Source organism: Urocitellus parryii, chromosome 11 (assembly GCF_045843805.1).
Source record: "Urocitellus parryii isolate mUroPar1 chromosome 11, mUroPar1.hap1, whole genome shotgun sequence".
Classification (NCBI taxonomy): domain Eukaryota; kingdom Metazoa; phylum Chordata; class Mammalia; order Rodentia; family Sciuridae; genus Urocitellus; species Urocitellus parryii.
The window spans coordinates 65,740,147-65,765,167 of NC_135541.1; the positions used below are offsets into that span (position 1 = coordinate 65,740,147).

Sequence of the window (25,021 nt, forward strand, 5' to 3'; positions counted from 1 at the left end):
CAGAAAGATTAAAAAAAAAAGCTTAAAAGAAGTAAGAGAAAAATGATGTCTTTCAAATGTGGAACAACAATATGAACAATGGCTCACTTCTCTACACCAACATTGGGGGCCAGAAGATATCACACTGACATATTAAAACCACAGGAAAAAAAAGCAACCAAGAATCCTATGTCTAGAGAAAACAATTGTTTTAGTCAGAATCACTGTGACAAAAAGACCTGACAAGAACAACATAGAGGAAGAAAAGTTCATTTGGGGAGCAGGATGACTACTTAATTCTTGGCCGGAGGTGAGATAGCATATGATGGTGGAAGGGTATGGAGGAGGAAAGCAGCTCAGGTCATAGCTGCGCTCACCAGGGATAAAATATATACCCCAAAGGCATGCCTCCAGTGACCTTCCTCTAGTTAACATCCAGTTAATCCATTCAAGTAGATAAATGCACTGATTAGGTTAAAGCTCTCACAACTCAATCCTTTCTCTCTAAACTTCCTTGCATTGTCCCACATATGAGCTTTTGTGGACACCTTCTAGTTAAAAAATAATAAAAAATAAAATGAATGAAATAAAGACAAATTCAGAATATTCATCACAAGCTGACCAATACCATAAAAAATGGTAAGGGACATTCTTCACACAAAGAGTAATGATATTAGGTGGTAACCTGGACCTACAGGAAAAAATATTGTTTTTAATTTTTGTATTATTTAAAATACATTGTTTAAAACAATCATAATCAGAGCTCAGTGTACTGGTTTTCCTCAAATTTAATATTTCAAGAACACAGCTCCAACATGGTGGAGCTGACAGTGGAGGGTTGTAAATATAACAGAGATTTCTACAAGGAATTTATCAAAGGTATTCATGAAGATTCCATCACAGTTGTTTTTGAAGATAATTGACAACCAGAATGCCATGTTTCATTTAACAAAATTAAGTTACCACCTGATGTACAAAAAGAAATTAGTAAAGGAGACAAAGTAGAGGTATATTCAAGAGCAAATGACCAAGAACCATGTGGATGGTGGTTGGCTAAAGTTCAGATGATGAAAGGAGAATTTTATGTCATTGAATATGCTGCTTGTGGTGCCACTTACAATGAAATAGTGACATTTGAACGACTTCAGCCTATCAGTATAAAACTGTCAAAAAAAATTCTTCAAGTGCACAGTTGATGTTCTTGAGGATTTGAGAGAGGCTTTTTGCTAATGAAAATGCACATAAAGATTTTTAAAAAGCAGTAGGAGCATGCAGAATTTTTTACCCTCCAGAAACCATGCAGCTAAGGATACTGTCTGCCAGTAAAGCAACTGTGAAGAGAGTAAATATTCTAAGTGACATGCATTTGTGAAGTATTCCTACAAAGTTGATGCTAATGTCCAGTTATGAAGAGGCCAGTAAGCATTTAGAATGCACGGAACAACTTGCAGCAGCATTTCATGACAAATTTGTTGTGAGAGAAGATTTAATGGGACTGGCAATAGGAACACATGGTAGTAATATCCAGCAAGCTAAGAAGGTTTCTTAAGTTACCTTAAGTTGAACTAGATGAAGATGCTGGAACATTTAGAGTCTATGGAGAAAGTGCTGATTCTATAAAAAAGGTTAGAGGTTTCTTGGAATCCTTGTGGAGGATTTTATTCAGGTTCCTAGGAATCTTATTGGAAAAGTAGTTGGAAAAAATGGCAAAGTTATTAAAAAAATAGTGGACAAATATAGTGTGATTTGAGTGAGAATTGAAGTAACAGTGACAGTGAAAATTAACTACCTAGAGACAATGAGATGGTTTCATTTGTATTTATTGGTACTAAATAAAAATCATGGGAAAATTTCAAGCTCTTTTAGAGTATTATATTGCTTATCTGAAGGAAGAGGAACAGCTAATCTGTAGGAACACCTACAGATTGATGAATAGCTTCTGACAGACTAGTTCTAGGTTTTATGATGGAAGAGGCAGATATTATAGGGGCCCTGATTACAGCTCCAGTTATGGTACAAATTCTTAGCTAACTCCTCTGAAACAGAATCTGAATGTAAAGAGCTAAGCCATGGTCACTGGGAGGAGAAGATAATCAGGGAAGCAGACATCAGCGTGACAGCAGGAGATACCCAGGAGGAAGAGGCAGAAGTATTTCAGGGGGGTTGAAGTTGTGGGAGATCACTTGGTGGCAAATCCTCCCACAGTTGTGTGCTCAAAGATCGAGACAGCAATCCATACAGCTTACTTGATAATACAGAATCAGATCAGATTGCAGACACTGAGGCCAGTGAATCTCATCATAATACTAACCGTTGTAGGCGGTCTCCTAGACAAAGGACTAATGAAGATGCTGTTCTGATGGATGGAATGATTGAATCTGATATAGCTTCAGTTAATGAAAATGGGCTAGGCAAAACATGTGATTGAAGAGCATGGTCCTTCAGAAAAGGCAATAAATGGCCCAATCAGTGCTTCTGGCAATGAAATTATAAGCTACAGCTTACTCCAGAAGAAGAAAAGATTAATACCTTAAAAAAAGAGAACACTCAAGAAGCAGCAGTCCTGAATGGTGTTTCATAAACTGAAGAAGTTTATAGTTATTTTACATTACATTTACAATAGTATAAGCTTGCCAAAGGATAGAATATGGATCCCCAGTCTTTACATTGCACTTTTAGTTCCTCCATTTGGAATTCAGAAAGGAGAGGGATCCTGAAGAAATCATGTTAAACATACTGTGACACCTACTGTATTATAAAATACATTATCATGTGTGCCTTGAGACAAATATATGGAACATTAAAAAAAACTTGCTGGCTATAGGAAATGTTATTTTGTTTTCAAAATATGGCAGAGAAGGAGGTGGGTGGGTTCGGAGTTCTAAGGTAATATTCTTTATGAAAGCATTAGCTACTTTTCTTACATTTTCAATAATGTGCTACATTTCTTCACCCAAGGAAATCTAGAATGAAATGCAGTCTAAAATATTTTGCACTGAACTATAATTTCTTTTTTAGTTTAATCTGGAAACCAGTCTGTTTTAATAAATGCTTTATGTACAGGAAAATCTATTGACCAGTGGAAGACTTTTGTTAATGCTCATCTGCAGAGATATTGAATGATATTGGAAGTGACCTTCCTACACTGAGGCTTTGTTTGGTTTATTTGTTAAAGTGTACAGTATTTAAAAATCAAACATAGCTTTAGTTAAAACACTAAACAGGATTAGTCATATCCATTCAGACGTAACCTGAACTACTGAAAGATAATTTCCAGAAAGTTTATTCTGTATAAACTACATGTTACTCTTCAGTAGAGTATCTTCTCCCTTTTCCTTTTTCTCATTTAAAAATTTTTTTTTATTTTGGCTTTTTGATGTACAATATGTTTTTGTATGCAGGTAGTAAATAAATTTTGACTTTCCAAAAAAAAAATCACTTAATACCTATAGCAAGATAGCTGTTCTATGCTTCTTCAATGGCTTCTAGAGGGATCATTTATGCCTCTGAACTACGTGATTGTTGTTGATATCATTATTATTACTTTTGGAATAGAAAGTATAATACATAGACTGAAACTATCACCAGAGGAAGGTCCAAGGAGTTCCCTCAATTCAGGAAGTGGGTAGGGTTCTTAAGAAACATTGCAGAAAGAAATTTAGGGAGGGTCAGGTAAGATTTACTTAGGAAAGTAAATCTTATACTAAAGGGAAAGAGACAGCATGGGCTTTCTTGAGTGAGAAGCTTCCCTTGGTCTGGGCTTTTAATATTTATACAGGGACTACTAGAGGTGGAGTCAGGTTGGAGTTATGCAATTTCAAGTTAGTTCTCCTTGTGCTTGCACATTGCCCTCCATTCTGGCTCCTTTTTGACGGCAAGGACATGTGATCACTGGATTGCTCATGAATTGCTTGCAATATATTCCAATGATTCATTTCAGCTGTTCATGGGAATTTCTCTTTTGATATTCAATATACCTTTTCTTTTTCTCTATATCCCCAAATTGATTAACATTTGGGTTGTTTCCATGTTTGGACAATTTTGAATAATAATTCTATGAATGGTGTACCAATATCTGTTGGAGTTCCTGCTTTCAATATTTTTAGTATATCCCTACAAGTAGAATTACTGGGTGATATGGTAATTCAATAATTAAATTTTTGAGGAACTACCAACCTCTTTTCCACAGTGGCTGCATTCCCACCAGTTACATACAAATCTTTCAATTTCTCCACATCTTCGTGAACACCTATTATTTTCTATTTATTTAACAGTATTGGGAATTGAATCCAGGAATGATTTACTGCTGAGACACATCTTCAGCCCTTTTAATTTTTTATTTTGAGGCAGGGTCTTGCTATGAGACTGTTCTCAAACTTGCAATCCTCCTGCCTTAGCAGGACTTAGGAATTATCCTAAGTCACTGTGATACAGACATATGCCATCATGCCTGGATTCTGGACCTTATTATTATTATTTTTTTTAGGTAGGGTCACATTAAGTTGCATAGGTTATTGCTAAATTGCTGAGGCTTTTGTGATCCTCCTGCTTCAACTTCCTGAGTTTCTGGGATTATAGGTATTGACATCCTGTTGAAAATCATTTGATCATTTTTGTCAGGGTTTATTTCTGTGCTATGGCCTCATATTGTAAAAGTAGGAAACAGGCCCAATATTCCTTTTTTAGGTATGTAATGGTTTTTCTAATAATGTAAATATATATGATATAGAATGGCTATGATAGAGGGGCTATCATTCATAATAAAATCATAAGGTAATATAAAAGAAAAACACATAACCAAAGATGATTTAAAGCACATTTTTTATTATAGATAAGTAAGTGTGGGTTTGCTGTGGCTAAAGACATCTTTATAATAGGTAAACAGATTTTCTATATAGCGAGAGGTATAATATTTTTCTTTTAATAAGAACCAATATCTCTCTGATAACAAGGAAAGACTGAACTGGCTGAACCTACTTTAAGTAGAAATGACTTTTTTTTTCCTGGATGTTGTTTTCAAGATTGGTAAACTAAATTCTTTCAAGTCCTAACACATTATATTTAAAGAACAGTAAAAGAAACACTACAAAGACATGTAATTTCTACAAAGCAGAAATATAATTTCTATAATTTAAAACAGCAGCAATTTCAAAAGATTTGCTGAATTAAAACTTTACAAAATATATATACATTAAGTATCATTCCAGATGATCGTGGATTTTTAAAACACTATATCACAACTCCCAATCTCTAACCCAAATCTACTATTGGATGTAGATGGCCTAAAATATTTTTACAACAATTTATAAAATAACACAAAAACAAAAGAGACCTCCCAATTCTCTTGTGTGTGAGCTCAGGTTATGATGTATTGGCTTTAATTCCTTATGCACAAAGAGAATTTTAAAATAAAACAAGGACTTCACATAAATAATTGCTTTACTTGTTATTAGGTATGTGACCAAACAAATTAAAATACTAACAATTGAAACATATCTTGATGTAACCAGTACATACACTCTCAAAGACAAAGATGAAAAATGAATAAAACAGTCTGCATGAAAGCCACAAGCACCATGTTTTAGAAAGAGCACCAAGCAACACAAAAAGGCAACACGTAAGAGGTAGTGTACCACTGGCTAAGATGTATATGTCCATTGGGACCTGAATACAGCTTAGTATTTGGAAAAATAAGACATATTAGACTGTGGCTTGCAATTTTTAGACAGAAGCATAGCACATTTGGGAGCATTAGCCAGTATTGCTCCACAGTGCTCTGCATCTCCAGCTGTCTAATGAGTACTTTGCTCTCAGTCAAAAAATATAGGATACCCTGAAGAATTCCATGTTTATAAATTTTCAATTCTAGGGAATTCTATAAGAAAGCTCAGATCAATAAAATTTTAAAAGAATTAAATACTTTATCAATCATAGTCCTCTAAAAATGCCTTTTCTCCTTCTTAGGAGGAAGTCTTTTCTTCCTGAGATTCTTTAAGATTTAGCCAATGCCTTTATTCCATGCATTTCATAATGACAGTATGTTTCTGTTTATATTTTCCCCTCTGCAGCAATTATGACCAACATCACGAATTCTGCATTAATTCATTTTAGAGAAAGCACACAAAACTGCTTTCAATGTAATACTTCCTTTCAGTTTTGAGATGAGGAAGTTTTTGAACTTCAATCACTGGAAGTTGATTAGGATCCTGGGTGTGAAAAAGGAATTTTGCCTTATGCCAACTGCCATCTTGAATCTGTAAATAAAAACACAAGGCTTTCATGTGTAACTGTTTCATCAGCAGCCATTCTGAGCAGACAGTGCTCCATCAGACATTGAAGATTTGTTTTAAGGATTAGAGATAATGAATAGAAAATATTTAGAACAATGTTTAATATAAAGTAACAATTACTATTAATAATTGGAAATCTAGGTTTACTTCTTTCTTTATAATGACATTGTGCTCTAATTTTTCATTTCCATACGTTAATGCTAGGCTTCTGCTTTTGTTGTCTGAGAATCACTAGACCAGATATGAATTAAAAGACTGCACAATTCTTATTTATTTATTAGTTCTAATCATTTATACATGATAGTAGAAAGCTCTTCAATTCATTATACACAAATGGAGCAGAAATTGTCACTTCTGTGGTTGTGTATGAAGAAGAATCACACCATTCGTGCAATCATAATCGTACCTAGGGTAATGATGTCCACCTCATTCCACTGTCTTTCCTATCCCTTTGCTTCCCCTCCCTTGCCTTGCCTCATCCAAAGTTCCTCCACTTATTCCATGCCCCACCATGGATTAGCATCCACTTATCAGAAAAAACTTTTAGTCCCTGGTTTTTTGAGATTGGCTTATTTCACTTAGCATGATATTCTCTAACTCCATCCATTTATCTGTATGTGCCATGATTTTATTCTCTTTTAATGCTGAGTAATATTCCATTGTGTATATGTACCACAGTTTCTTTATCCATTCATCTATTGAAGGGCATCTAGATTGCTTCCACAGTTTAGCAATTGTGAATTGTACTGCTACAAACATTGATGTGGCTGCATTACTGTAGTATGCTGTTTTTAAGTCTTTATGGTATAGACAGAGGAGTGGGATAGCTGGGTAAAAAGGTGGTTCCATTCTAAGTTTTCTATCTGCTTTCCAAATTGATTGCACTGATTTTCAGTCCTACCAGCAAAGTATGAATGGAAAGGCTGCACAATTCTTAATATGATTAATACTCATCTGTTCTGTGTTCCTGTAATTGTGACCAAGTCTTTAGGGTTAGCATCTTTCTTAGGTAAAAGAAAATGAGCTAGCTTAACTCCTGTACTTTTGGCTGGAGATAACCAGGCTTGCCTAAGTCAGAAGTAGTTAAATTATAATTATGTTGAATCATCTTTTAGTTTTCTTTCTTTTTTCCATTCTGTGGCTTTCCATTTATACAATTTCCATCTTTCCTTTCTTCTTCCAGGCCTGTTTCTCTTGTTACTATTTGCTCTTTTGTTTCTGATAAATTCTGTGGCATAAAATGTTCTATGATGGACAAGATTCAACAAAACAAAATAGAAAACACAATTGACTAGTTTTGTGGAGCTTTTTATTAAGAAGTTTATTCACTTACTCATCACAGTATTATCACAATATACATTTTCAAGTTTGAAGAAATTTTGGAGGTTATTTAAGTTATAAGTTTCATTGTAAAGCTAAGGTCATTGAAGCTCATTGAAGATAAATTGCTTGTTTATGTCACAAGCATGGTGTAATAACTAGACCTAGAATTCTTTGAGTAAGACACCATTGGATTCATTCATTAACTCTTTCAAGAAATATTTTTTGAACTCTTAAGTATATTTGGCACAGTTAAATAAGATGTAATCCTCAATTTTCCTATGGTACTTGAAAAAAAAGATGAATAAATTAATTCTTTAAAAAATTTTTATTTTATTTTACTTTATTTCAGGCAATGGCAGGGTTACTTTAAGTTAAATTAAGACAAATAAATTAATTTTGGCTTATGAATTCTACAAGCTTATAAATCTACTTGAAGAGAAGACATATAAACAAGTAACTATAATACAAGATCATAGTGCAATGTAAATAATGTGAACAATGAGTGACAAATTCCTCATTTCTAACTGGAATAGACAGGAAATGCTTCATGAAAAATTTACAATCTATATTTGGATTGGTCTTAAAGTATTCCTAAAATTTTCACTTGATTAGAGATGTAGAGAAGGGCATTTCAGAGAAAAGGAAAGGCATGAGTTAAACAACAATAACCAAAACCCCCAAATAAAAAGAGACAGAAAGTACACAGTGGTTGTGAAAATCAGCTTAGCATGGAGGTTAAAAACACAGGCTTTGGCCTGGACAGATTTTAATACAAATTCAGGCACTATCATTTTCCTCACATATAGAACATCCATTACTTAATTTTAATAGGAAAAGTGAGCTACAATTTAAATACTGACTAGTAGAGCAGTCTACAAATATACTCATGTTTAATTGTATAGGGACTAGCAAAATTAAATAAAACTATTTGCTTCTATAACTTGTATTTCATGCAGTTTTAAGATACAGAATCCTAGCAGTTAAATATCAGTGTAGTTTTAAATTTTCATTTCTCTAATTTCTAGAGATGTTGAACATTTTTTTTTTTTTGTGATGCAGCCACATCAATGTTTATAGCAGCACAATTCACAATAGCTAAGCTATGGAGCCAACCTAGGTGCCCTTCAACAATGAATGGATAAAGAAAATGTGGTATATATACACAACAGAGTATTACTCAGACATAAAGAAGAAAATGATTTTATGATATTTGCTGGTAAATGGATGGAGCTGGAGACTATTGTGCAAAGTGAAATAAGCTAAAACCAAAGTTTGAATGTTTTCTCTGATATGTGGAAGCTAATCCACAATAAGGGGTATGTATGTGTGTTGGGGGTAGAATAAAAATTCAGTGGAGTAGACAAGGGGAATGGAGGGAAGGGTGGGATGAGAAAAGGAAAGACAATGGAATGAATCTGACAACTTTCCTATGTATATATATATGAATATACCACAGTGAATCTCACCATCGTGTACATCCACAAGAAACTAACAACAACAACAACAACAAAATAACTATGGGTAAATGGCAGAAAGATCAATAGAGGGAAGGGGCAGGAGTTGGGGGTGGGGAGGAAAGGAGAAGAAGAGGTTTTAGGGGACTGAATTAGAACAAGATATATTCCATGCTTTTATAATTATGTCAAAATGGATTTTACTGTCATATACAACTAAAAAGAGCCAACAGCAAATCATAACACTGAGAACACATGAAAGAAATCTGCTTATGTGCTTTATCTTTCTATCTATTATCTTCTGTATATTTATCCATCCTTCCAGATATGTGTATTTCCTATAGGGAATAAAACCTAAGTATTAATACCTGTTTTGCATGTAAAAACCAATTTTGTATAACACAAGATATAAGCAAATGAATGAGTTTGAAAAATGTGGGGTTATAAGACAGGCACTTTACAAGTTACTAGCCTTCTGTATTTGCAGTTTGTAATTAAAGTCATCTTCGTTTAACCAATTTTTAGTCATATTGAACAATTTTAAAAGCATCATTCTCTTACCTTGCAGTCATCTGAAAGCACTTTAGGTTCCAGTAGAGTGTTTTCTTCAAAAATCTGACCATTCCACCCCTTAAAACGAATAGGCAGTCCTGGGTCACTTGTTTGTGCACTTGTCCACGTGTTTAGACAGTGAATGGTGATGATATGGGTGGCTTCTGAGCTCAGTAAATGAAGGAAGTTCATCTGGACTTTCCCAACTCCAAACTCCAGCTAATACCATAGAAACAATATGTAGTTTATGAGATAAGGCAATTTAGAAACTTTTAGTTTGGGGAAACTTGAGGAAAGTCCTTGAAAGGCAGCCTGAAAAAACTTCTTTTCTTGGAATTTAAGTGCCAGTTGGTGGTATGCTGATAAATGTTTAAACATAGGCTCTTGGGTAATGGGATAGGGGCTGACTTAAAGCATTTTCTGATTTCCTTGTTGAAAATACTTCCAGCATGGTTGATTTCAGACTACCAAGGTTGTGTCACTGAATGTGGAATTGAGATGAGATGTTAATAATAGGCTTTCCTGAGCCTATGTGAACTGGATCTAGCATACCACTGAACAACTACCTATAATATAAAAATGAAGATAATTTTTATAATATTACCTACAATGCAATATAATTCATTTTAGGTTAATGTTTTTCATAAGAATCTGAAATGCTTTTATTTTGGAACTGGGGATTGAATCCACAGGTGCTTTACCACTGAGCCACATCTCCTGCCTTTTTATTTTTATTATGAGACAGGGTTTCATTAAGTTGCTTAGGGCCTCACTAAGTTGCTGAGAATGTCCTTGATTTTGGGATTCTCCTGCTTCAGCCTTTGGAGTTGCTGGGATTACAGGCATATGCCATTGCGCCTAGCTAAGAATCTAAATTTCTGTTGATGCCTTCATTTACGATTTTTTTTTTTTTGCGTTTCCAAAGATAAGTTATAAACTCTACAAACTTGGTTGAGTAATTTTAACTAAAAAAACTTTTAAGGACAAGCACAAAATTTATTCTTTTTGTTGTCAGCCCCCAAAGTAGTTCTAGTCACATGTTGTTATTAATAAATGTTTATTGAATGAATGAGTACCTGAACAAGTATTAACAAATCAAATCAACAACAAAGGGTAAAATTGGCTGGGTGTGGTGGCACACACCTATAATCCTAGTGGCTTGGAAGGCTGAGGCAGGAGGATCCCAAGTTCAAAGCCAGCCTCAGCAACTTTTCTAAGACCTTAAGCAAGACCCTAAGCAACTTAGTAAGACCCCGTTTTAAAATAAAAAATAAAAAGGGTTTGGGATGTGGCTCAATGGTTAAGTGCCCCTGGGTCCAATCTCTGGTAGCAAGAAAAAGGAAAAAAAAAGAGACAAACTTGGAGCTTGGAAGTCTGATGGCACATTTTTTCATACTTTGACAGGCAAGCAAAATTTTCTGTAGCTCTAGACATTATTATTATTACTACTATTATTATTCTTTTAGCATCATTCAAGCAAAGGGGTGGCCATAATGTAAGTGAATAGAAATATCTTTCATGAGGAATTTGTATAATTTTCAAACATAAAATTATGAGGTAATAGGAAAAGAAAAAGCAGCAGCAGCAACAACAAACCCCTGAAAAAGAGAAGAGAGGCAAAAGAAGTGCATAAGAATCAAAACATGGAAGGATGATCAAAAGGAACCTTAGGGGTTAAAAAGATAAATCCATTCATTTTACAGATCAGAATCAGAAATGTGTAAAATATTTAACCTGCCTGAGCCTTAGTTTCCTTGCTGGTAAAGTGGGATATAACACCAAACTGATAAGGGTTGTTATGAGGATTAGAAGTGACAAATGCAATTTACCTAGCCTAGTGCTAGCTCACAGTATGCCCTCTGCTGGCTTGCAGTTTCATTCCTAGGTAGCGCTAGGTCCTCAATTCCCAGTCTTCTTGAGGTTGAGTTTATGGACAGAAAAATGGGAGAACTGATTCAGCCATCTGAAGAACTGGAATGTGGCCCACTCATTGCTGCTATCTCTTTTGCACAGATAAAATTCCTGAGCCAACTTCCAAGGGAGTGAGGATGATCATGTGGATATTTTGGAGGTAGCAATATCATGTTGTTCTTTATTAGAGGTATATGATTTCCTTAGGAATAGAAGAATCCTTCCCTCTGTTTCAGGAAGAATCTAGTGCCTTCCACAAGGAAACGCCCCACTTGTGAAGAGGGTAGTTCAACAATAAGCAGCTGGTGACTATACATTTTAGCAGCTGCCTTTTTATGATAGATGAAACACACACGTAGGCACATTTGTCAGTTCTTTGCCAATAAGAAATAAATCTTGGTAATTTAACACACTGGTTTAATCAGAAAAAGAAAGAAGTGTAGTTTTGATTTTAACATGTAAGTAAAACTAAGTTTTAGGTTTTATAGATAGTTGTTATAACATCTATTGTTATACCAAATTCATTTGCATTTATTCTAAATAGTTTATAGAATTATACTTGAAAGAAGTTTTAAATCATATTCAGTGGATGTTTAAAGTAGGATATTTTGAGTCCAGTCACCAAAAAGAGCAAGCTGTTGAGCCAAATTCTTTTATTAATGGTGATGATATAATTTTCAGCAGAACTTTAGGTAATAGATTACTGATCACAAACACTGCAGTTCTTTCTAATGTATGTCATGTATAAAAACAACATATGTTGCACAAGTTTTTAAGGAATTAAAAAAAACATGATCAATAGATAAGTCAAACTGAGCCAATCATGAAAACACATAATTAAAATGCTAAATGTTACTGATTCAATGTTTTTAAAAACAAACACCTGTTTCTCATACATGATAAAGAATGAAGAATACCTTGACTTCATGCTTAAAATTCATAATTATGTGAAGTGACAAAATTTAAAAAAATAATTGTTTACAGATACTGTGAATATGTTCTAAAATTTAATACATACCTTTGTCACAGAAATAGGAGATAAGCATGTCTGGCCACCAGCACTAAAATTACAGAAAACCTCAATGGCATCTGAAGAGCATCCAAGATTTGGATCAATCCAATATTTTCCTATTAATTTATAGTAAAATGCAAAGTTACTTAGGTGTCATGATATGTATAAGAAATATAAACTATGATATGTATAATAATGTATACTTTATATATTATCCCAATCTTACATGTTAAAATACTTCAAAGATTATAAAAATTTATATTTAGTGAATGAATGAAAACTGCAAGAATTGTATAAAACTGACACTGAAAACTGTATTTTTCACACACCTATTTAAGAGCATTTCATGATTATAATCACAATGATAGAATAACTGAATTTATTGCTTCATACCACAAACAAAAGCTCAACTAAAAGTGAATTGTCTAAAGTTAATTGAGAAATTCAAGTTAATGAGGTATCTTTTCTATATTATTATAGAGTTAAACATAAATATTTTGTGTGTATGTATATATATATGTGTGTGTGTATATATATAAACAACTTTAATTTCTCTAATGAAAGCATCTTTATGAGTAATGCTAATAATTAAAAATAGAATAAAACAGATATTTTGGGGGTTTCAGAAAGAAAAATGTTCAATTAAATGGCCATCATTTTCTGTGCTTTCTTGAGATTTGTAAGTGGGAAAAATAGAAGTGCCTGTAGTTAGTGTAAGCCTGCCAATCTTTGCATCCACTGAGTGCCCAGGAATAAATAAAGGCCTCAAGTCAGATTAGAGGAAATACTTAGACTGAAAAGCACTGTGTTAGCATCTTAATTCCAGAATAATAGACTCTGAATATTGAAATACGATTATATTTCAAATATGAAGGATAGGAGTTTTTTAAAAAGGCAGTCCCAGTGTCTTTCATTCAAAAGGTGAAACAACTAGTTTTTGTCAAATGTCACTTTCTATAATAGGTAAGATGCTTTTCCATTTCATCTTTACCACATAGATTTCTCTAGTTCATCATGGGCTTCCTCTAACTTTGAAAAACATCCTTTAGTTATTTTCCTCGTTCTTACTCTACTAATCCTCCAAAATGCATACTTGCTGAATAGGTGGCAAAGGGTAGGGACTGTCCTCTAATGTAGTGATTTTCAAATTTTAGAAGATTTTGAACCATATGACAAAACACATATGGCTGAGCCTTATCATCCAAGTGGCCAATTTATTAAGTCTGGGGTAAGGCTTGAGAATCTGCATTTTGAAAAAAATATCTAATTCTGGTCCACAGAACACATCTGGAGAACCACTAAACTGTTGAAATATAGAAGAATGGGGTAAAGGACAGCCACCCTTCTTAGTCCCCTTTCAGCAGGATTCTGAATATTTTACAGTTCGTAGAAATTATTGGTGGATTATTCACCAGAATCTAATGTAGCCTTCCAGTCTTATCTAAGGGAGTCAATATAGATCTTCACTCACCATCTTTTCTCTTCCTAGACATGCTTTACTCCTACTATATGAGCTAATATAAATTTTATGAAAGGTTTTCTATCAAGCAAAGTCTCATTGTTATATGAGGGGGAATACTTTGATTTTAGACATTGTGTTGCACAATGATGATGTGATGGGGATTCATAACTTCTTTTAAGATATGTGGAGTATAGATAACATTTTATATCATAATATATTTTTTGTGAGCCTAAATGTTCTAACTTAAAACTGGCTCTCCCTTGAGGACACTGCTTCCCTTGTAACCCTTTCAACTTCTGCAACAACCTCTATAACACTGTGCCTGGAGGTTGGAAGGTGTCCTTTTTGCTAACTGCAGACCATTTTCCCCCCTTTCTCCCTAAACACTCATCATGTTATATCACCCACTGCCCCTTCCTGGTGAAATCAATGAATTTTTTTTGAAGATTTTAGCTTCTGGCTTGTGATGGCTTTCAGAAAATCTATTTATGACCTAATTCTTGAATTCTTGGTAATTATAAATCCATGTGAATGATACTTCCAATAACCTGGATTCTCAGTTCCTCGAAGTGTACCATTCCCCCTTATTTACCACCAATAATCTATCCCATAACTTAAACTATTAACTCTAAAGCCATACCTTAGCTTTTGTTATTACTTGCAACTGTATCTCCTTCATAATTTTGCCTCACTTCTCTTTTCAGCTTACTCCCTGTAGTGTCTTGACTCTAGTAATTCTTTGATCCTATCAGGACCTACCACTCATTGATACTATCACCTTTTCCTGTCCCTCATGAGCATTTGTTTACTTCTTTTCTTACCCAGCTTAAAACCCATAGTTCTTTACTATAAATATTCAAAATATTGGCTTGAAAGTTCCTCACTATTTTGTTAGCTATTTTATGCTTTTAAATTTAAAACAATTTTTGTTTTGTACAAGTAATTTGAATTACTTCATTTCCATCATTTTCTCTTAAAAATCTGATAAGGTTTTAATCACTACCATTTTTCTAAATGGTTCTTAGTGAAGGTCATCAATGATCTCTGCAGTGCTAAATCCAATAGTTTTTCTTTTTTTAAGTCTTTACCTTGCTTGACATTGATCTAGTTGATACCTTCCTCTAAACCTTTTCTTAGATTTCCAAGATACCACATTTGTCTGGTTTTCCTTCTATCTTAGTGATTGCTTCTTCTTAGTTTTCTTTGCTAATTCTCTTTCACCTCCCTGATCTTTAAATATTAGATTGCTTTAGGACACAGTTTGTAGACCTCTTTTCTTTCTTTACCTATAATTTAGGTAATCTTAAGTAGTTAAGGTATAACATGAAATTTATATTATGAATGTCATTCATAATTTTTACCCCTGGCCTCTCTTGACCTCTTATTGGAATAGCCAATTACCCACTTGACAGTATTACTTGAAAATCTAATATCAAATTAAATGTCTCAAACTAAATATATCTAAAATTGAACTATTATCTTTTGTCCACAGTTCCTTCTCTTGAAGTCTGATGTCTTCTCCATTTCTACTAACAACAACTCCACCCTTCTATATTCCAAAGCTTAGAGTCATTTTTTTTTTTTTACCATTCTATATCTCTCATAGCCCACATCTAATTTGTCAACAAAAACTGCTGGCTTTACCTTGAAAACAGAATCAAAATTCTGACCATTGCTGACTAGACTTGATTACATGGGATCAACTGATCCAGCTGATCATTATCTCTTCTGGGTTTGTTCATTTTTTTTCCCTTTCCTGGGTGATTTCAATAGCTCAGAGATTTCCCTGCTTCTACCCTTGTCCTCATTATATCAAGTAGAGCAATACTTTAAAAATCAAAGTCAATTTATTTCATTTCTTTGTTAGAAAATTTCCAATGGTTTCTCAAAAGTTGGAGACTTTTGAGTAGTCTAGTAGGTCATACACAATCTGGTTTCTTGATATCTTTCTGACTTAGTTTCCTACAAGTCTTTAATTTAGGTACACTCTTCCAGTCACACTGGCCTTCCTGCTAAACCTAGAACATGCCAACTATATTCCCTGGCTCAAGGCTTTTACATTTGTGCTTTAAGTCTGGAAAGCTCTTTCCTTAGATTCCTGGAGTTTGCTCTCTTTTCTCCTTCTTACTGCTCTCAAATGTCACTTTCTTAGAGAGGCCATTTTATTTGAAACTAAACTCTCCACTCCACTTTTTATCCTGTTCCTTTTCCTGTATAACTCTTGTCATCTCCAATGATGAAAGTATTTGGGGACATAAAGACCTTTCTTTGTACACATTTCACATCACTTAGCTATTTCTCCTATAAGAAAAGACACAATTTAAATTTTGATTTGATACTGATTTTATTTGTCTTACAATGTCTTTCTTTCAATTTTATAAAATTTTAATTTATGCCCTCAAATATGGGAAGGAATCAAGCTTACAATCATTATGGGCAGTTATACTTATAAATATTATTTTAGTTTTTATATTGATATAGGGTAGAAAGTATCTATAAAAGTTATTATTTTATTAATATAATAGAATGAACATTTCACTGTATTTCTAGAATTAAAGCATGTTTTTTGATATGAATATATAAATGAATGTGTGTGACATGTGTATTTGTATATAAAAATTAAAATTAAAGACTACTAACGTATGAAATAACAATCTAGTTGTTTTTCAAATTATCATATAGTTAATGTATTATTGAGACTAGAGTTTTTATTCATTATACAGTTGACTTCAGACCAAACAAATTAAAATAATAGCAGTTTCTCCAATGTAAGTGATGTCTGCTGTTCTTGGTTTAAAAACTTTCCTTGATGGTTTTACTCTAAATTTGTTTTTGCATTCCTTGTTAATGAACTTGAGATTGTCTATATAAGGATGAAAAACTTCTAAGAATCACAAACCACTCCATCTTCATGGTCACTGATTCTAGGATAGGAATTTAAATTCTGTTTTGTACAAAAACTATATTGTTAGAAAGCATAATGGAAGGGGCTTTATGATATCCTTCATGATACTGTCAACTTTGGTGGTCCTGTATTACCAAGTTCTACAGATGCTCCTGTTGGTCAACCCAAAGGCCAGATTTATATATTTTAATTTTTAATATGAATGTGATACATTCCAAATACAAAATGTAAGCAGATGATATAGCTAGGGGTGGGGTGACATCAGAAATATCTCTTTCTCTGGGTATTTGTTTTTGTTTTTTATGACATTAAAATGGCTTCTGCCAGTGTTTTATCAAAATAACTAAAGTTTGGAATGAATGCTTTGTAAATTTCAAATGCACTGAAATGATGGAATTAAGTTAGACATCAACCAGATTCTGAAGAAACTAAGAACTTACCATCTGATACTTTGTGTTCACAGTTGAGCAAATCTTTGCAGATTCGTGCTGGGTTATCTCTTGTGCCAAGGGGATTCTTGATGCTGTGTAGTAAATTGCTAAGGTAGTTCAAGGTTTTGAATATCTCTGCACTGTGGTCGATTAAAGTCACTTCAGTATTCTGGTAGCTCTGCCAAGTCATCGTAAGAATCATATAAGCAGTAAAACCCTAATGACTATCAGGAAGAAAACTGTGTTCCTAGTTGTATATAGTGAGTTGGGGGTAGAATGCAAAGAGTGGTTTATATTTAAGCATAACATATAGTATATGTTTTATTGACCTTGATCCTACAAAGAGATTAAATTTATACTTGAAAGTTCAGTTTTCAAGCTGATATAGACTTAAAAAGAGTTATTATTCCTACTGTATAATGCTTTTTAAGTTATACTTTGAATAAAACAAGTTTAAATAAAGGTGATGATAGGTATATCTCATTTTAGGAAATATAGTTAATTTCATTTAACTGTTTTCTTCAATGTCACCAAATTCCTTATATGTAAGTCCTTAACAACATTACATTTTTGTTTTAACTATTTTCCTTATAAAATATCCTATGCATATCATGTTCAATTATACTTTGTCCTTGAAAATAGGTTCATGTTTTCAATCTGTTTTAAATATAGTCCTTGAGATAATGCTACATTTGGCCTCCAAAAATTCCTGTTTAATTTTTATATTGATATTGCCAATATAAATAAAGTCAGATATATTACCTCCATCTGTAGAGCAGTATTTGATTCAATCAAGGCTTGAATAGCAGCATTGATATCCATTTGTTTCTGTGTAAAACAAAACCATTTGAGATCAGCAATAAGATCAACACTGAATGTTCTCAAATAAAGGCTGTAAATTCTGAAAGCACTGCTCTTAAAATATACTAACTTATCTGAAAGGAATTTGTAACTCTATGATTAGACAGATTTTGCAAATATTGCCTGGCTATCAAAAGGACAATATGCTTCCTTTATCCAGATCTCAAAGGTCTCCTAATTAAAATAGGACCAAAATCTAGAGCCCTAATATGAAAAACTATTTGTGCTTGCTTCAAAAAAACACACATACACTATTACTCAGCTGGAAGAAGAATGAAATATAATCCCCTCACTTAATAAATTGTAAAGTGAACAATAAATAACTGTAATAATTTTTAACAGTTACATTCTTGGAAGAAAAACAGAATAAAATACTACTGTCCTGAGGTAGTCACCACATTAGTTTAATCTGATACTTCTGTGGTCTTAAAAACAATTTCTGAAGTTGGAAAACGTACCATTAGTCCCAAAAGAAATAATACAACATGAATCCAATATACTCCTGTATTTAATAAAAGATATTTTTAGAGAAAAATTCAGCATAACCATTAGTAAAAGTATTCCTGTAATTAAAAAGAGTGAGCTAGGAATCTAAGAAACATGAGTTGGGAGAAGGTTTTGGGAAATGGCATCTGTGTAGGGGACTCAAGCAATCTAATTTCTTTCAGGATGACTGTACTGCTGAGATACCTTTTTTTTTTTTTAAACTAGGAAATCCACACAATAGAAACTGTTTTGAACAGTCGATAATCTGAAAGACTAGTTAAAATGATGTAACAATCAATAAAATGCACTCTTCCTTGCTTCAACATGTGGTTTTCATATTGGAAAATAATTGATTCATTCTGTGTATGTGTATATATATATATATATATATATATATACACACACACACACTGCCAAACACTGTGATATTGATGGTAAAATGGTAAGCAAAAAATAAATTTGTCCTGTGGAGATTAAGTTTAGAGGGGAGACAGGCATTAATCAAACCATCTAAAGATACATCATTATACACCATGATATATACTATAAAGAAAGGTGCATGAACCTATAAGAGAAATTGAGTTGATCAAATCTAGAGGATATAGGAGGTTAGGAGGCATAAGTCAGGGAAGGGTTCCCTGAGATAGTGATAGTTAAGTCAAAATCCGAACAACAAATAAGGATTGTTAGGGAAAGTATAGGAGAGCTTTTCAAGCAAAAGAAACAACCATGCACAAAGGCTATGAGACATGACCTACTCAAGAAGCTGCAAAAAGTGTTACCCTAAAATGTTCTCTATGGATCAAGCAACTCTCACCATCTTGCTTATGGGAATGAACAGCTTTTTTATATGGGCCACACAAAAATACTGGCATTAAAATGAATAGAAAACTGAGTTGAGTGCTAAATGGTAGCCACCTTTATATGTCATTTGGTCTCGGTGATTAAAAGATCATTCATTCGAACAACTAGCATAATGGTTCTCAAACTTTTCAGAATCAGAATTCTTTTGCACTTTTAAAATATTATTAAGCACCTCAAAGAACTTTTGCTTATATGAGTTATAACTTGATATTTACCATAATTGAAACACAAATGTAAAATTTTAAATTATATACATGCTAATTGCTTAAAATAAGGATATATATTTGTGGGGTACCAGAGATTGAACTCAGGGGCACTCAACCACTGAGCTACATCCCCAACCCTATTTTGTATTTTATTTGGAGACAGGGTCTTACTGAGTTGCTTACTGCCTCACTGTTGTTGAGGCTGGGTTTGAATTTGAGATCCTCCTGCCTCAGTCTCCTGAGCCACTGGGATTACAGGCATGTTCCACCACGCCCAGCCCATTCTATATTAATGTACATAAAATATTTTCATGAAAATAACTCTTTTTCAAAACAAGAAAAACAGTGAAAAGGGTTTTGTTGTTTTATGCTTTTATATAGCTCTTGAATGACTAAGAGATCAGTAGATGACAGCTAAATTCTTATATTTTCTCCTGAACTAAATCAGTTGTGACATATTATTTATTTATTTGCAGTGCTGGGGATTGAACACAGGGCCTTATGCATGCTAGGCAAGCACTCTAATATTTATTTTAGTTGAAATACATGAAGAAAGTTTGACCTCAGAAATATGTAGCTGAAAAAAGAGGAATCTTGTAGTAGCTTTTCAGATAATTATCAGTATTCTTCTTTGCTACTATACCAAATCTCAACAAGTAGTATATGTTGTGTTCTTCCCCCATTCTACCAGTCTACCATTCTGACACTGAGCTACATCCCCAGCCTCCCATTTTTTTTGAGGTGCAAGCAGAGATTTATTTAGGAATGCAAGGAGATTTATTTAAAAAAGCAAACAATAGAACAGGATACACACACACAAAGGAAGAGGGAGTATGAATGTTTGAGTAAGATGCACTTTGGTGGTCCCTGGCTCTTTTTTTTCCCTCTCCACATTGTCTTATTGGTGTATATTATGTTGTACATAATGATGGAATTTATTCACACACACACAATATAACAATATAATTTGGTCAATATCACTCCCCATCACTTCCCCCACTCCTCATCTCCCATTCCTTGGTCCCTTTCCTTTACTGATCTTTTGATTTTCAAGAGATTCACTTCACTTTTCTTTTCCTTCTTCCTCTCTACCTTCTGCACATGAAAGAGAACATACAACCCTTGACCTTATGAGTTTAGCTTATTTTACTTAACATAATGGTCTTTATTTTATTTTATTTTAGAGAGAGAGAGAGAGAGAGAGAGAGAGAGAGAGAGAGAGAGAATTTTTTAATATTTATTTTTTAGAGTTTGGTGGACACAACATCTTTATTTTATTTTTATGTGGTGCTGAGGATCGAACCCAGCGCCCTGAGCATGCCAGGCGAGCGTGTTATTGCTTGAGCCACATCCCCAGCCCACATAACGGTCTTTAGTTCCATCCATTTTCCTGCATATGACATAATCTCATTTTTCTTTATGTCCATTCCTTTTTAAATTTTTTTTAAAATTTATATATGACAGCAGAATGCATTACAATTCTTATTACATATAGAGAGCATAATTTTTCATATCTCTGGTTGTATACATAGTATATTCACACCAATTTGTGTCTATGTCCAGTCCTTTTTATTTTTTATTTTGAGATAGGGTCTCACTAAGTTGCTGAGGCTAGCCTTGAACTTGCAATCTTTCTGCCTGAGCCTCCTCAGTGGCTGGGGATTACCATGCCCTGCAGGTGGTAGTTTCTTGAAGGTGCCAATCTGAAAACTGGAACCCTATCAGTGAACACCCTGAACCCTTTTATATTAAAATCTAATGGTCTATCTTGAACTTTGACAACAGTTTTTACCTATGCATGGTTTTCTTAACACTATAGACTGATCACTCAGAAAACCTTCATGGAATTACGCAGATCTTTCAAACTTTAACACATTTCATAACATATGTTAACATCACCAATCTCATCAGAAAAACATGCACTCCGAAGTTATCAAATTCTTCATAATAAATACAAGTTTCTCCCAATTTTCCCCCTTTGGCAGTAGGAGGGATTAGATCCAGGGTGCTCTACCATTAAATTTTATTCCCAGTGCCCGCCCCGCGGCTACAGATGGCAGGGCGCCGCCGAGAAACGGCCAGCAAGCAGAGAGAAATGTTGCTGCAGATTCTGAGGAATCCTGCCGGCTGAGCTTTCACTGAATCCCGGGCTGAGTTCGGGATTTCAGACGGGGAAGGAAGCGGTACAGTTCTATCCCCCACAATGGAAACTCTACCAAGGAAACCAGCGGCCACCATCTTGGAAAGCTGAAATAACCACCGCCACTCTCCTACAGATTGCAACAATAAAACAGGCGCGTGTTACTCAGCTCATCTCCCATACAGTGGGGAATTCGCATAAAATCTCACTTAGGCTTTCCGAGGGAGGGATTATCAGAGTGAGCCTGCATAAAGACGTAGGGAAAGCTAGAGACACCTGACCTTCAACTCCCCCTCCCATCAGCAGCAAAAACGAAACCTGTCTTGCCAGCGTTGGGGGAGGGGCAAGCGGAAAAAATCAAAACAATAGAGTGCCGGGGATTCCAATAGCCACCCTCCACACCCAACAAACGGCAGGCCCAGAGTACAGTTTGAACTGCCGAGAGGCATCACTCAGGGGAAATCTGGTCTAGCAGGAGAAACCAGGACTAGCAGGAGAAACCAGGGGACTAGAGGCCAGGCCCTCGTGACTGGGCGGCTGGAGACTGCCCGCCTGCCGGCGGCGACCGATCGCCTGCTGGCTGCCTGCGCAACTGGGCTGCTGGAGACCCCCCCCACCCCCCCGCCGGTGACCGACCGCACGTCTGGGAGGCTAGAGATCGCCCCCGGTGACAGCCCGCCTGCTGCCCGTGCGACTGGGCGGCTGGAGACTGCCCGCCCGCCGGAGACCAGGAGCTGAAACCAACCAGAGACAGTCCAGTCCCACCCCCGCATTCGGACACCCCGGCAAGGAGCCTGGGGCCCGCCATAGCAGAGAGGTGACGTCACTGGAGCTCGGCCATCGGTATTCCTTCCCAGTGGAATACACTTTAGCAGGCATAGTCTACCAACACAAAGGAGAGACAACAGAGATATAAAAATCCAAAACAAATCTATAGAAGAGAGCAGAAACACAGCAATCAAATAGAGCTGGAAAGTAACATGAACATCATGAAAAAACAAGGGAAAAAAGGAGTACAAACAATGCAGGACAACTTAAATCTACAGGAGGATCTAGAAGCATCAGAAACATGGATAGGGAAAGAACTCAAGGCATACCTAACTCAGATGGAAAGGAATATTAGAGAAGTCATGAGACAGCAAGTCCAAGCAATAAAAGTATATTTTGAAAATGAATTAAACAAACAAATTCAAATGGCAAAGAACGAGCTTTACCAGGAGATAGAGATCTTAAAAAAAATCAAACATTAATCCTAGAAATGCAGGAAACTATAAACCAAATTAAAAACTCAAAGGAGAATATTACAAATAGGCTAGATCAAGTAGAAGTAATAACATCAGATAATGAAGACAAAGTTTATCAACTTGAAAAGAATATAGTCAACACAGAAAAGATGCTTAAATCCCACGAGCAATCTATTCAAGAGATATGGGATGTCATAAAAAAACCAAATTTGAGAGTCATCGGGATAGAAGAAGGCATAGAGAATCAAACCAAAGGAATGGACAACCTATTAAATGAAATAATTCTAGAAAACATCCCAGAGATGAAAGATGGAATGGATTGCCAAATCCTGGAAGCCTACAGGATCCCAAACATTCAAAACCGTAATAGACCAACTCCAAGACATATAATTATGAAGATAGCCAACATACAGAACAAGGAGAGAATATTAAAAGCTACGAGAGAAAGGAGGCAGATTACATTCAGGTGTAAACCAATTAGGTTAACGACTGATTTTTCATCACAGACTTTGAAAGCGAGAAGATCCTGGAACAATGTATTTCAAACACTGAAAAATAATGGATTCCAACCAAGAATACTGTATCCAGCAAAATTAAGCTTCAGATTTGACAATGAAATTAAAATCTTCCACGATAAACAAAAGCTAAAAGAATTCGCAGCCAGAAAACCAGCACTGCAAAGCATTTTGAGCAAAATAATACAAGAAGAGGAATTGAAAAATAGTGCCCAAAACTAACAGTGGGAGGTATCTCAGTAAACGGGGAGGAAAATAACCAAAAAGTAAAAACTAGCCAAACTAAAATAAATAAATAAATAAAACATGACTGGAAGTACAAATCATATTTCAATTGTAACCTTAAATGTTAATGGCCTAAACTCACCAATCAAGAGACATAGGCTAGTAAACTGGATCAAAAAAAAAAAAACAAATCCAACAATATGCTGCCTTCAGGAGACTCATATAATAGGAAAAGACTTACACAGGCTGAAGGTAAAAGGTTGGGAAAAATCATACCACTCACATGGCCCTTGGAAGCAAGCAGGAGTGGCCATACTCATATCGAATAAAATCAACTTCAAACCTAAGTTAACCCAAAGTGATAAAGAAGGACACTATATACTGTTAAAAGGAACCATCCACCAACAAGACATAACAATTATCAATTTGTATGCACCAAACAATAGTGCTACAACGTTCATAAAACAAACTCTCCTCAAGTTCAAGAGTCAAATAGACTACAACACAATAATTATGGGTGACTTCAACACACCGCTCTCACCATTAGCCAGATCCTCTACACAAAAGCTGAATAAAGAAACTATAGAACTCAATAGCACAATCAATAACCTAGACTTAACCGACATATATAGAATATATCAACCATCATCAAGTGGATACACGTTCTTCTCAGCAGCACATGGATCCTACTCAAAGAGAGACCATATATTATGCCATAGGGCAACTCTTAGTAAATATAAAGGCGTGGAGATAATACCATGCACCATAACTGATCATAATGGAATGAAACTGGAAATCAATGATAAAAGAAGGAAGGAAAAATCCTATGTCACATGGAAAATGAACAATATGTTACTGAATGATCAATGGGTTACAGAAGACGTAAAGGAGGAGATAAAAAAAATTCTTAGAGACAAATGACAATACAGACACAAAATATCGGAATCTATGGGACACAATGAAAGCAGTTTTAAGAGGAAAACTCATTTCTTGGAGTTCTTTCCTCAAAAAAAGAAAAAACCAACAAATAAATGAACTCACACTACACCTCAAAAACCTAGAAAAGGAAGAGCAAAACAACAGCAAATGTAGCAGAAGACAAGAAATAATTAAAATTAGAGCAGAAATCAATGAAATTGAAACAAAAAAAAACATTGAAAA

The 25,021-nt window shown here is 34.7% G+C and overlaps 1 protein-coding gene and 1 pseudogene across 1 annotated transcript in view; one reads left to right on the plus strand and one right to left on the minus strand.

Annotated features, from left to right (window-relative positions):
* Positions 1-794: 794 nt before the first annotated feature.
* LOC113194865 (RNA-binding protein FXR1 pseudogene) lies at positions 795-2,560 on the plus strand (annotated as a pseudogene).
* A 3,526-nt stretch (positions 2,561-6,086) lies between these two features.
* Positions 6,087-25,021, minus strand: part of Col24a1 (collagen type XXIV alpha 1 chain) — a 341,896-nt gene continuing 322,961 nt past the window's right edge. Inside the window, exons 55-59 of the mRNA XM_077791553.1 lie at positions 18,082-18,147; positions 17,329-17,497; positions 12,528-12,637; positions 9,608-9,817; positions 6,087-6,233 (exon numbers count right to left, since the gene is read on the minus strand). Of these exons, the coding sequence (XP_077647679.1) occupies positions 6,087-6,233; positions 9,608-9,817; positions 12,528-12,637; positions 17,329-17,497; positions 18,082-18,147 (702 nt within the window). The remainder of the gene's footprint in view (positions 6,234-9,607; positions 9,818-12,527; positions 12,638-17,328; positions 17,498-18,081; positions 18,148-25,021) is intronic.